The sequence below is a fragment of the Coturnix japonica genome, chromosome 4, assembly GCF_001577835.2.
Source record: "Coturnix japonica isolate 7356 chromosome 4, Coturnix japonica 2.1, whole genome shotgun sequence".
NCBI lineage: Eukaryota > Metazoa > Chordata > Aves > Galliformes > Phasianidae > Coturnix > Coturnix japonica.
In genome coordinates, this window is record NC_029519.1 from 44,035,701 (window position 1) to 44,049,280 (window position 13,580).

The 13,580-nt window shown below is 40.9% G+C and overlaps 1 protein-coding gene across 2 annotated transcripts in view; it reads right to left on the bottom strand.

Annotated features, from left to right (window-relative positions):
* Positions 1-51: 51 nt before the first annotated feature.
* TNKS (tankyrase) overlaps positions 52-13,580 on the bottom strand; it is a 95,922-nt gene continuing 82,393 nt past the window's right edge. Inside the window, exons 19-27 of one of the 2 annotated variants that reach the window (XM_015861652.2) lie at positions 12,756-12,993; positions 12,014-12,096; positions 9,775-9,895; positions 9,070-9,167; positions 7,650-7,724; positions 6,857-6,962; positions 5,821-6,007; positions 4,957-5,113; positions 52-4,144 (exon numbers count right to left, since the gene is read on the bottom strand). In XM_015861652.2, the coding sequence (XP_015717138.1) occupies positions 4,058-4,144; positions 4,957-5,113; positions 5,821-6,007; positions 6,857-6,962; positions 7,650-7,724; positions 9,070-9,167; positions 9,775-9,895; positions 12,014-12,096; positions 12,756-12,993 (1,152 nt within the window). In that variant the 3' untranslated portion in view covers positions 52-4,057. Of the gene's footprint in view, positions 4,145-4,956; positions 5,114-5,820; positions 6,008-6,856; positions 6,963-7,649; positions 7,725-9,069; positions 9,168-9,774; positions 9,896-11,255; positions 11,403-12,013; positions 12,097-12,755; positions 12,994-13,580 lie in introns of those variants that run through there. The other variant, XM_032444430.1, reaches the window with a different exon arrangement.

The window sequence follows — 13,580 nt, forward strand, 5'->3', positions numbered from 1 at the left end:
CCCCCCAACAACAGGTGTTGAGGTGTTGCAAACACTCAGCTTTTACAGAGCAACTGTTAAAAATGTTTTTATTGAATTTTAAACTATTACAAGTATTGCAGATCAGACATTTAGCCAAGCACATTTATAGATCAAACTTGGTTGTTACAACAACGTTACCTTAAAGTCCACCATGTAGATAGGCTGAGAACCTGCCCATCGTCTTCGTTTAGAGAGAGGGTAAAGGAGGAAATAAATAAATGCTATCCCAGCTCCAGGTGGTCAGCCACCAAGAGAGGAACAAAGGACTAGCTGTGAAGACAGGTTATATAAAAGTCTAAAAACTCAACCCCAAGTACATCGCCATGTGGGGCGGCAGAGCAAGCAATCAGAAACGGGGGTGCACAAGCTCACAGGACTGTGGCACAGAGAGATCCCCACTTCAATTTCCAAAGCTGAAGCAAGTTCCGCAGATGTTAAGAAGAAACAGTGCCAGTTTGTAATACAGTTACTTTAATCAAACTACATTAGTCATCAGCACGACGGAACCGACGCTAAAAATCGCCACCAATAGGCTCAGGATGACGGAACTAGATAGAACAAAACCAGCCCAATACAGCCTGATGGGCACGTGTGTTCATTTCACTGCCACACATGGGCTCCTCTTGCTCCCTGCTGACTCACTCCCCTTCTTTCAGCAGCGCTCACAAGCACTGCCCCGACCCGCTACAGACTGCAGGCAATGAGCTCTCACCTGTACCCAAGGCACCTCTGACCATCAGCAGGTTTCCAGCCTGCAGGTTCCCACATCAGTTGGTACCTAGGGCTAAACTGAATCTGTACTTCCACCCTGTCCTACCCAGGAGGGTGGCAGCTTAGCTTGAAATGACTGAAACACACACCAGGCACATATTCTTTTTGCTATCAGTTACATTTTCTAGGGTCAGGAAGCATGGGAACGGTGAAATTCCATGAAGAACAAATTCACATACTTCCTGATTTCTGGACAGCCAGAACCTCCCGCGGGGTTCAGACCTGGTGAAGCGCTGCTCTGTCTGCCCACTGAGGCCCCATCACAGCTGTTATAAAGCTCTAAGGGTAAAAGGCACCAGGGTCAGGACCACCTGCCACCCCCACCCCTGCAGGCACCGCATTAATCCCACAGGGAATGGCTCTGCCTGGAGCCACTGGGAGGTGCCAGGCTTCTTCCAAACCTGGCTTAGCCCGGCAGCTTCCCGCATCCTCACTTTTATCATACCTCCATTGGTGATGCAGTACTGCAGACAAATGTCCCATCACCAGGGGACAGCCCTGCTCAGGATGAGGCACCCTGCCACATCTATTCCCTGGAACTAGGAGCTCTTACATCAACTCCCTCAGCTAAAGCAGAAGCAACCCTGCTGCAAACAAAACAGTGCCGGTAGCAGCTCAACCACCATCAGATCTTCCATAGGTTATAGACACCGATGGGCAGATCCTCACCTTGTTTTCAGCCACAGGAGGAGCCACACACACAAACGACATCAGCCAGCAGAGGCACACGCTGGTCTGCACAGCCCACCAGGCCACGGTGTCCCTCTGTGCTGGCCACAAATGGGCATGGGACCGTTACAAGACAAAAGCCACTGCAAAATGATTTCTTCACACAGCACCTTTACTCTGCACAGAACATCAGATATGTAACATGGGCAGTTCCAAGATACCAAACAATGTATTTTTTGTACTCCAGAACTTCACAGCTCCAGATTTTGTTCCATTAGCACACAGAAAACAACAAGCGAGAACAAAATCTGGTGCAGGCCCTGGTGGGGTTTTGTTTTTAGGTTTGTTCTTGTTTTTCAAAGATGTAAAGCTTTCAACTTCCACACCCACATTAACCATTTTGCTCATCTACGCAGCACAATTCATTTCTTTTAATCACTGAAATCTATGTCTAATGGGGATGGTGAGCCACACTCATTCTCAATGCTATCTGAAACCCTAGTGTAGATAGGCACATCCCCCACTCCATTCTTAACTAAATTAAAACCAAACCTCAAACTTAAATGATGAATACAAAACTTCAAAGCCTAGTGGTGATCTCTGCAATCCTAACACTACTAAACAAGTAGCCAAAAATACAAGCATCCGACTGTGTCAATGACGTCTGATTAAAAGGACAACTAGGCCAGAGCCTGGCTTGGACTGCGAAGCTGATTATTTCATCAGGTCACAAAATGAAGTGAAAACCATAGATCCAGTGCCAGCTCGAGAGAAATAAAACCCAAAGCTCAAGATCTGCTGCAGTATTGCTATTTCTAAGGTTTTCTTTATAGATATTACAAAGAGTGGATGTGCAGGCAGCCAGACCGCATCAGATGACTGATTTTACAGTGGGTGCAGTTCCTCCAGGAGGATGACCTGCTTCAACACTAAAGCCTTAATGCTAAAAATGAGATTTCTGTGTCTTAAAGCTGAAAGTGAAGACTCCGTTTAGTCCAAACACCCCGAGCAAACCCCATTGGCAGGGAGCACGTTTTAATAAACTAAAAGCATGCTATTCTGCCGTTCCCTCGCTTAAAGGGTGTTAAAGCTGGAATGCATGAACTGGATCATCAGTTATTCAGCAGCGCTGGTCGATAGGGGAATGGACAGCCTGTTCAAAGGAACGTTTTACCTCCAGCCATTATATGCTCGGTGCTGGAAAACATCTCACAGTGATGGTTTAAAAACGAAACCAGAACAACTAATAAGGGCTTGATTTTCAGCCTTCTCTGAAGTTGTAAAAACAACCCCCTCCCTCCAAAAAAAGAAATTAATTCCTACTCTTGTTAAATCTCTACTGTTCATGAGGGAGACTTCAGAATTAGTCTGATGCTGTGCTATGCAATGCTGAAATATAACTTCCTCCTACCCAGCAAAATAGATCCGGGAACTTGCATGGAAGGGGCTTGGGGTGGGTACATCCCAGCTCTGTTCTCTGGTAAACCTGCCAGCAAATCCACTTCCCAACTGATCTTATTATTAAAGTTTTCCTCATAAAGATGTAAAACCCATATTTTAAAAAATTACTTTTGTAAACCACTTAAAGCTGTTGGACAACCATGATGTCAAACAGATGTGACACCAAACTGCTGTAACACATTCTCCCTTACCAGTTTGAAAACCACCTTCTGTGTCTCATAATACAGAGGGATGCAACCCAGATACATCCTTGCATGTGTGGTCTTCTGACTTGTCAGCTGTCTCCCAGCAAAACCGTATGCCACTGTAAGGGGAGAACGTTTCACAAGCTGCACGCGCTTGATAGCAGCCTTGTAAAATGTTCTTTTAGAGATATCAGTAGAGGGCACTGACCTGCTGTATTTAGCACAAGAGTCGGTTTGACACTTCTGCTGGGTTTCCCCAGAAAACTCACACAGACAACGCAGCAAACCGAAATGGGATTTGTTTCCACTCTAAAGTAACACTCACAGATTAGTATCGTTTGCTCAGAGGTGTGCGAAGAAACCCCCTATCTTGAAGAACTGGACGTAGCCCCTTCTCAGATGAATCTCATATTGCATTGTTAATGGTTTTAGTCAACTTGACTTTGTGCAAAATACCTTTAAGTAGGTTCTGGCTAAACTCCAGAATACAAAAGGAAAATAAATAGTTGTCTGAGACTTTCTGAAAAGATAAATTGAATGCTGCATGCTGGAAGGAAAATTATGGACTTAATGCAGTTTATCTGCAAATAAAGTAAGCAGAACAGTAGTGTCTGAAATTTTAACAAGTGAGATGGCCTTGATAAAGATTTGTTTGCACAATGTTCCCAAAGTCTAGATCAAAACAACATTATTTTGCACATGGTAATGGTAGAGACTAGGAGCCTGAGATGCATTATTAAAAGGCAGTCTCTTGTAAACCTTCCTCAAAAGGAACGATAGCAGTTGAGTATGCAAGAGTTACTCATATCGTATTCATCAAGACAGCAATGCTCTATAAAAGACATACAGCGTATTTCCAGATTAAGAATTTTATATGATACTGATATCCTGAACACATTTCCACCCAGTCCAAGATTGAAGTCACATCCTTCTTCGCTGCTCTGTAGCTACTAGGTCTTTTGCTCTGCTGCTGTTCCTGTCTGCGAGGGAGCTTCTGGTTTCACAATCTGGTACGTAATAAGATATTCTGGATATGCCTAAAAGTCAAGAAAAAGAAACCATTTAACAGGAGGGGTACACTCAATAACTTCACATTTTGGATTTCAAACAACGACCAGGAAGGACAGAGCAAGAATCAGCTCTGTGTTCAAAGAGTGCAAGTGTTAGGATACAAAGCACATATTTTCTGCTCTGAGGATAATTAAGCAGAAGAACAAGCTACCGAGAGAGATTCTGAAACATCAATCTCTTTCAAGTCCTACCTGGTCAGAGCCCTCAGCAATCTGGTGTGCAAGCAAGGGTGAACGAGGGGTTGTTTTAGATGACTGCCCAATATTCTTTCCAACTTGAATTTATTTTGTAATCTCTGAATCATCCAGGGCAGTGAGCAAACCTCTCTTCTAGGCTAAGAACCTCCACTGAGTTACTCAGAATAAAAATCATCTCTTGAAGACTGCTGTGCTACTTCTGCTGCCATAAGGGGAGACAGGGACATTGCCACAGCTGGGAATCCACAGGTAAAAAGCTGAGAATACTCACAATCTATAAAGCCCCAGAAACGTATGCGTTCTTGTTACTGCAGTAATGTCAGTTAAACGCAGTGGGAGAAACAGCACATACTCAAACTACATCTCTTAAAAGGCTCTTCTCAGTGCTGCAGAAGAAGAATGAGGCCATTTTCCACATCGTAGATCAGAGAAACTCAGTGGAAAGGAGTAGCAATTCTTGCCTCAATACAGTTTACAGCTTACATTTAAGTGAAAAAAAGCTAAGACAGCACACCTGGAGTGGAAATAATTTATAGCCCTTCTGAAACTTCAAGCTCTGCTGGTCATCACTAGCCACCTACCTGTTCTCCTCTATAGATAACATATTCAGCATATGCAAGTCCATTCACACTTGGCCTGCCAATAACTGAATGGTGTCCTGGAGGGGCATGCGCCATCTTCATGGTACTAAACTGAAGAAAGGATTTTCCAAGGGTCACTCTACAGAAAAGCATTTGTCTGAAAAGAGAAACACCGTGTTAACATATCTGAGAGACATAAGCTTCCGGGATGATTTCAGACTTCTGTTTCTTACAATTAATTTCTCATAGGTTTTTGGAGAAACAGTTATAGAAACCAAGTCTAAGGCTGTGTCTAAAAATTCTTGCTTGACATTCAGAAAGGAAAACACATGCTTTGTTTAGCTGTTGCATGGAGGCTGGCTCTTGTTCATTTCCTATAAAGCTGATGTATGAAGCCGTATGAACACTCTGTGTGTTCCAACCAGCAGAGTGAGTGTCAAAGCATGAAAAGCACACCGATCTACTTCAGTACAAAACAAAGCTGTGATTAAGTCTTGCTCACTACCTCCAAAATTATGTGGTCTGTAGAATCAAACTGTACTGCTGATCACCACTTTGCAGCGCAGTTTCATTCTAAGATTACCTGGAGTTTAATTGCTTTTCTGCCTGACTCTCCATTTTCAAACTTGCCATTTTAAGTCTCTTTCCTGAGTCACCACTCACTTTGATTTATACTCACTTTGACCTTTCTGTGGGACTCACATTTATGTCCGCTTCTGTTCAGCCCCGACAAATGGAAAAGTGCATTTTCCCCACCGTGACCAAACTTAAGTGGCTATTCTTTCCCCACAATTCATCCTGTGCCAGGGTCATAAAAACCAGGACAGCTGGAGTTACCTACAGGGATCTCTGGTGGAGACATACCTATGGCAAACATAACAAGATCTATCTTTGTGAATTGGACATCCAGTGCCACCTCCAATCCCATACACATACTGATTGCTTTTGGAAGAGTTTTCAGCAAAGTAAATTCCAGCTCCAAACATTCCTCCTATATAAGCGTGTCTTTCATCAAAGCCTTTGTGAATGATTGCGTTCACAAACGGGGAGCCTAGAAAAGACAAAAGGTTGTGTTATCATGCAGTTGTTAAGACCTGTATTAATTCTGGGCTTTATGTCAAGAGGAGGTTTTTCTGCCTCAGATAGATCATTGAATACCACAGAGTGTGCTCAGTCAGCTGGAAGGGGGCGATACCCAGCAGGATGCAGTGATGTGTGGGATTTATCATTCTATACCAAGATCCCACGTGTGACTCAGATCTTACTCAGTTACAGATCTCATTAAGTGGCCTTCCCACCCCCTCCTCACATTTCAGCACAATTTATTTTGTCAGTGCACACTTTCTTCAGTAGTCAGTACTCTCCAACAAAGGGCAAATTTATCAGGGCAATCAAACCCTAAAGCCATTTCCTTCACAGGATTAGAGAAGGTGCTAGGGAAGGATTAATTTGAATTAGATAGTTGTCCTTTGCAGGCACTTCTGGATGCTTCTGGAGAACATCTTGCTTAAACTCATGGTGAGCTTTGATTCCTTTCCCTCATGATTGCAGGAAGTGCCATGGAAAAATGCTTTTCACTATGTGCTGCTCACCTCTTTCAGAGGATAACTTGTATTTCTCACAGCAGTGTATAGCTCTCCCAAAAGTTAGCATCAGTTTTAATGGCAATGACTGAGATACAGCATTTTGTAAACATATTTTGTATCTAGTGGAGCTTTACAGATTGCATAGAATACCTTCACCACCCCCACACCCATGCATTTTTAGCACAGAAAAACAATTACTGTACAGGATGGTGAAAACAGCCTCACTAACACTGCCTGTGGGTTCCTATTTGCTTCTGGTTTCCTTATTTATTTTTTTTAATACCAGTACATACAAATAGTTATCACTTTGTTACCATGAAATAACATGCGCTCATTGTGATGGTTATGATTCTCTTCAGAGACTTCCTTCTGCCTGTGACAGAATCTCTCCCGCAACTTCTTATTCACAACCTTCTGAATCTGCAATGGAACAACAAGCATTAAATATGCAACTCAAAATAAGTGAAATATGGTTTCAAAAAGGTTTGTAGAAATTCTACAGAGAAGCACAGCAAGACAAACGAATGGTAAAAAAAACAACTTCAAACAAAATTAACATGCCCCTTCTGAATATATCGTTGCACCAAGTCTACAGCATATGCTTCAAGATGTTCACATATATTGTGAACTATAGCTTAAGTTCTCAGGTTTAAGGCAGTCTTTCAGGCTTCAGCCCTCAGAGTAGGTAATACCATCAAGAACCATCAAGACTGTCTGAAACTCCTTCCCTCCCCTGCTTTGGCCGCTCTTGAACAGGCCTAGCTTTCTGAAGGTTTAGGTTTAATGTTCACTATGTGGTTGGTGGCAGTTCTGCCCATGGCAAGGAGTTGGAACTGGATGGGCTTTAAAGTCCTTCCCAACCCAAACCACTCCATGTCTTCTTTAGACTCCTTTAACAGCACAAGTGGACACTTCTTCCTCACTCCATATACCAAGCACACAATCAGTTTAATTTTAGTACTCTGTGCTTGCTTTAACTCTGTAATTGATTATCATACCAACAAAGAACTCTAAGTTTAAAAGGTTGATCTATTAAAATCAATTTTGTGTGCTTGCATAAGTACCAACTTATTTTACTACAAAGAACTACAAGGCTTTGAAACTTACCCTGATGACATTGTACCTGTTGAAGATCCCACCAGCATTTCCACCATCTCTATGCTCCCGGATTGTACTTTGCATCTACACATAAATGAACACAACTGAATGCTCAGCACATAAAACTTGTTAGCAAGGAAAAGTAATCATGCAGTATCTGTCTTAATACATCACAGACAGCAGTAGAATCTGGGATGAAAATTAACTAAAAGGTGCCAAAAAAACTAAATTTTAAATGGAGATGCATACTTTTATTCTGGCACCCAACACGCTATTGAGCTCTACAATGCTGTCTGAGAAGCTGAATGTTGCAATTCCTCAATCTTATAATAAAAACCTACAAAGGGAAGAGGATTGGCACCCGCTATCAAAATTAGACTATTGGAAGACCCGCTTTAGATTAGAAAAAAATTAAAAAGTAACTCACAAAAAGATCATTTTGAAGTAATAACAAACACATTTCTAATGACTACAGCCTGTATTTCTTAGTGACATGAAAATGCTTACACTAAGTTTTCTTATGGCATTAAAAGCTTCTAAGAATTTCAACAATTTAACCCATTTTCTTTATAACCACAGCACCAACATTTAGTAAAAACTAAAATAAGCATCCCAATTTAGTAAACAAGTGACTCTTTCTTTCAGACATGGCTGCACAAAAAATCTGCACAAACTCCAGTTTGTAGAGTTACTAATAAAAAATATTCCAGGATACTGGCAGCAATACTGAGTACCAGGGTTCTCTGTGCTACAAAGCAACATCCCTACACAAGCAACTGAACAAACAATGAAGTCTTTATTTCAAATGTAACTCTTCAGAAAGTTTCTGTCCTCTTAAGCTTTTCCTTTCAAAATGGTAACTGCTTGTAGTTGACTCAAATAAAAGAGCATGTGTGCGTGGGAGGTAAAATTACAGTCATCTCTGCTTATCCAAGAGTTGCTTTATCTAGGTTACAGATTAACTAAGCCACTGAGACAAGAGAAAACAAGCTGGTTCACATGCAGAAACAGCCTGAGCAAAGAGAATGCCTACAGACTTGTAAAGCCTTGATCTCCTAGTCTCCACACACAGCCTTTGCCTTTCTCAGGTGTGCCTTTCTCTGATAAGCTCTGTAAGCCCTAGCTATGAGATGACCTCCAGAACCCAACGCCAGCAAGACAAAATTAGGTCAGCATGGAGTGAGAAACAAAATCATGTGTTTAAAGAAAAAAAACTGGCAGGAAACAGCAAATAAAATAAAATATAATATATATTATATATATATCATCTTCAGTATAAACTGAAACTAATTAATGCCCTAAACTCCACATCAGATCTTTCCAATTCACCAATGCATGTTTTATCACTTTAGCATGTGTTGCAAGATTTAGCTCTAAGGATTAGGTGATGAGGGAAATGCACCACCACCAAACAAGCTAATTGCAATACCTCTTCTTCAACGGACTGATACTCCTTATCGTCAGGTGCAAGGTCAAGCAGAATAGTCCCCTGACTCACGCAGTGGAAAGTTAAATAAGGATTGGTACCTACAAAGGGAAGGGAATAAAGAAGTTTAAAAAAAAAAAAAATAAAAATCAACTGGAGAAAATAAAGCCAGCCTTGTTTTTATTAAACACTGCAATTTTTCTGCTTATATAACACCAGCAGGAAACACAACATAAACACAAGGTTTAAAAATAACCTTGAAACGATGAAGTACTTTCTTTGGCAGCAGGGTCTTCAGAGAGAGGAGAAAAACACTAGTGTCACAACTACATTTTATGGTTTGTGCTTTAAGAGAAGGACCCAAGTGGCATGGGACAGCAAAGAGCTCCATCAGGCCTTCACGCTTCAGGATACAGCTAGCCTATATGTAGGGCAAATCAACCCAAAAGCTCCCCCCTCCCTGGTCAAACAGAACCCCTGTAAATGGGCACAGCTTCCACAGGTTCCTGGGGTTATCCATTCTCTGGAAAGATGAGCAGTCACTCAGTCCTGTATCAACACAATATATTCCTTACCTGTCACAAGCCACCAAACCATCAGTGAGCATGTTTTCCAAACAATCACACTCTTTCAATTGCTGGTATCAATGCCTACGTTTACATCGTGTTCTGTGTTACTCAGACTAACAAGTAAAAACATCATATTTACCTTGCTGGCCTCCTAGAAGTCTCTCCACACCTTTTATCAATTTGTGCCGGTGGCCATAGGCATTAATCCCTATTTCTTTAAGCTCCTCATGTCCCATGTCTGCCAACACATCTAGGGTTATCTGGAAAGGTGAAAAACCGCAACAATCACCAGACAAATCACCAGTCAAAGATACATCAGTTCAGAAAATGGATTGTATTCGTGCTACAACCAAGAGAACACATATTTTGTTTTACCATATTCTTAACTACTGCCACCTGCTGGCATGCTCCTCCCTCACACAGGACCATGCCCAGCTGCTACAGCTTGGGCTGCTTAGAACTTCTCTCACAGCAATTAACAAGAGCTCATTCTTGTTACAATCATGTTTATTTCTGTAGGAGGAGGATGCACGGAGAAGCTGGGACAAGTCAAAGCATGGGAATATTTTTGAAGCATTCAGGGTCTCACCTTCTAGTGTTATTCAGAATTTTCATTGTGCAACCAAAAAGGTGTTTCACACTGGTATATAATAGTGTATGCATATCCACATGTGTGCTTGCACAGAGACGGAGCCAATGGGATGGCCAGGTTAAGTCAAGCTCAACTATCCCAACTATTTCCCACGCTCAAACTTTGGGAAATAATTAGCATTGTAAGGACAGGCATAACTAGTTACGTTATTCTAATATACAAATGCATCCACCATCACCTGACATGATTTTAGACATCAAGGTCACACAGATTATTGGTAGAAATAGAAAGATAATAAAAGGACAAACTATTTTCAAAGTCAAAGCAAGAGGAAAATATAGGTGCTAAATGAAATACGTATTTTTCATTGCTGCGAAGCAATTCTGTGCTGAGGTGTTTATGTGAAGTACAAAGATTTAATGTGATGGAAGTAACTGCATAAAGCCTACTTCCAATTTTACATTAAATTGGAACTGGAAGCTCAACAAATAATAGGAACCCACACAACTTGCTTAAAAGCCAGGTAGACTGTTAGCACAACTGGACTTACAGATATCAACACTGTCAACTACAAATTGAGTACCACAAATCCAAAGGAAAGCAATTCAAGCAAGGAATTACAGATACCCTGAACAACTGTGCAATTGAGCAGAAACAGCCCTAATGAGATTGCTGTGGAAAAGCCACTGAAGGGATTCACAGGATAACAGGAAACACAGACAACAGACAGCACCAGCACAGACCCAATATCAATATGAGATTAGAGCCAAGTAGAAAAAAAAGAACATGAAAGCAGTGGGATGATGAACTTATTTTTACTAGAAAGACAAACCTACAAGAGCAGTTTAGCAGTTTTGGAAATGATAAATCTGATTTAAATTGTTTAATCTTAGTAGCAGGGAAAGATCTTAAATACAGGTTAGAAGTTGAGGAAGTAAAAACTGGACAAAAGCAGCACAGCAAGAGGAAGGTGAGGAAAAATAATAAAATAAGAACAAAAACTGAGTAGAATACAAATTCATTTGGGGTTGGTTTGCTTCTTACTAGAAGCAGTTCCAAGTTAAAGAAATGAGCCTATGCTTATGTGTAAGAAGGGAAAAAAATATTATATAGCGTGGTAACTTTGGGGAGGGAGATACCTCTGTAACGTTTCGTGGAAGAATTTGGAGGCTTTTCTGTAAGTAACAAATTACATTTAAAATATTTACTTCCTGATCCATCACAAAAGACTAGCAGCAAAAGTATGAGAAAAAAACTATCATCAAATCCAGCCTCCCTGTACTTTTTACATCCACCAGTGTCCATCTTATTCACACAATCTTTTTAACTACTCAACTACATTTCTAGTTCAGCTTAGTGGTCAAACTGTAGGAATTCCTACGTCTAACTTAAGTGTTACACATAGCAGCACAGATGGTGAAAAGTTTATTCAAACATCAAGACTGCTACAGGAGAAGTGCAGGTGATGTTCCTGCATTTCCTAAATTTTACAATAGTCACTTATGTTCAAAAGTTAATTCAAAGTTCACGTGCAGTTCTCAGAATACAAGCCAAATTAGCAAGCACTGTTTCTTAAGAAAGTGAAAACCACCAATATCTAACTCAAACAGGCAGATATTTTTGTTTCTACTTCACTGAACAGCATTTGCCAAATCATTCATAACTGCACTTTTCTTGGATATGTTTAATTTTTTTTCTGTAGATGTGAAATCATCTTTTTGCTCTCTTTTAAAATCCGGGAATTGAAGTCTACCTTCAAAGTACACAGAAAACACTTGACACTTACCTGTTCTGTCTCAAAGATGTCCCGAAGGTGTTCAAGACCGAGACTTTTCAGGAACTGGGTAATGTTCATATCAAGACCAGAAACTGTAATAAGAGAAAAAAATAATTTAATCATAGGCACTCGATTCAAATAAGTAAATACACCAACAAATACCACTTCTCTTAAGATCCCAGTCACTCTTCTTTGTACCACTAATCTGCCTTATAAAAAACAATCCACTTCCATTGCATGAAACCTCAGTGTGAATATCATCACTGTTCCCCTCCCCAGTATCAAATAATGAAAAGCACAATCAGCCTGTGGCAGAGGCTAATATTGCAAGGAGAAGGAAATGAAGGCTGGGTGTATTTTTGGTAGGTAATCGTCCAGATGCTGATACACAGCACATACTCTAGATATGAATCGAAAGATCCAAAGTCTTATTGAAATCCTCCAGCCGTTGCAATCATAACTCTATCAAATTAATTCTCATTGGATCTTCTGGATAAAATCAACAAACATCTGGACACCTAATCAGATATGCTTTTGTAATCAGAACTAGCTGAAAAATGAACAGGCAACAACATTCCTGCAGAGCACACGAGAACAGAGCAAACATCAGACACTTCACAATGTGGACAACAGTTCAGACTGTGCAGTAATTTCTGCCTGGTCAGAAATGCTTTTCAGATAAAGTAAGAGCTGCTGTGAATCTAAACTACTGTGCTTCTGGCAATGCAAACTTCTCCATCAGTAAATGCACCTTCTCCCTCCTTCCTTTCAGTTCCCGCTGCTCCATCACCAGTATTTGATGCCCCTCCAACTGCTAGCTCTGCCAGTGGCCCGGTGAGGTTATCTATACTGCTGGCAGCAGAAAGGCAGGATGGCGTAGATGCTGGCGAGATCAGGGAGGCACTAACAACAGTTGCTTGAGGCTTAAAGCATGTAGGTAAAGCTTCTGGAGGCATCGCATCTATCAGCAAAGCTCTGATATCATCAGCCTGAAAAACACAAAAACATTCATCTTGAGACTCAGTTATATCACAAGTCACTGATCTCTGTGAAGAGTTTTTTCTTAGAATCCTTTTTTTAATTAACCACCCTGTTCTCCCAGTTAAAAGGAAAATCACCCGTTTTTGTAGCATAGGAATTTATGGTTGCAAGAACATTCCAACGTATTGCACAAAGACTTCATGGGTGTTTAAGGCAAGAATAGCAATACAAAAACATTATCCTTGGCAACTTAGGCACAACACCATCTCAATTTGTGTCAGTCAACTTCTGGTCAAGCATTTTGCACTGGATTGAAGTATCACCCTTCCCTTTTTCACAATAATCTCTTAGTGTTTAAAGCAAAAAACCAACAGGAACCTCAGGAGGACTATGAACTTAGCTAACAAGTGGACTGCAAAATGCCTTTATAGACTAAACTGAAAAGAACCCTTGTCTTCAAGAATTTCCTCTTGGCATGTCCTTTTGTGATTTTCGCACCAGAAATGGATATGACATCCAATCTGGTTGCAGTTATCTGTTCTAGTAAGAATGGTTAAGCTGAGACATGCATGTTCACAAAACCTTCTTAGGTTCT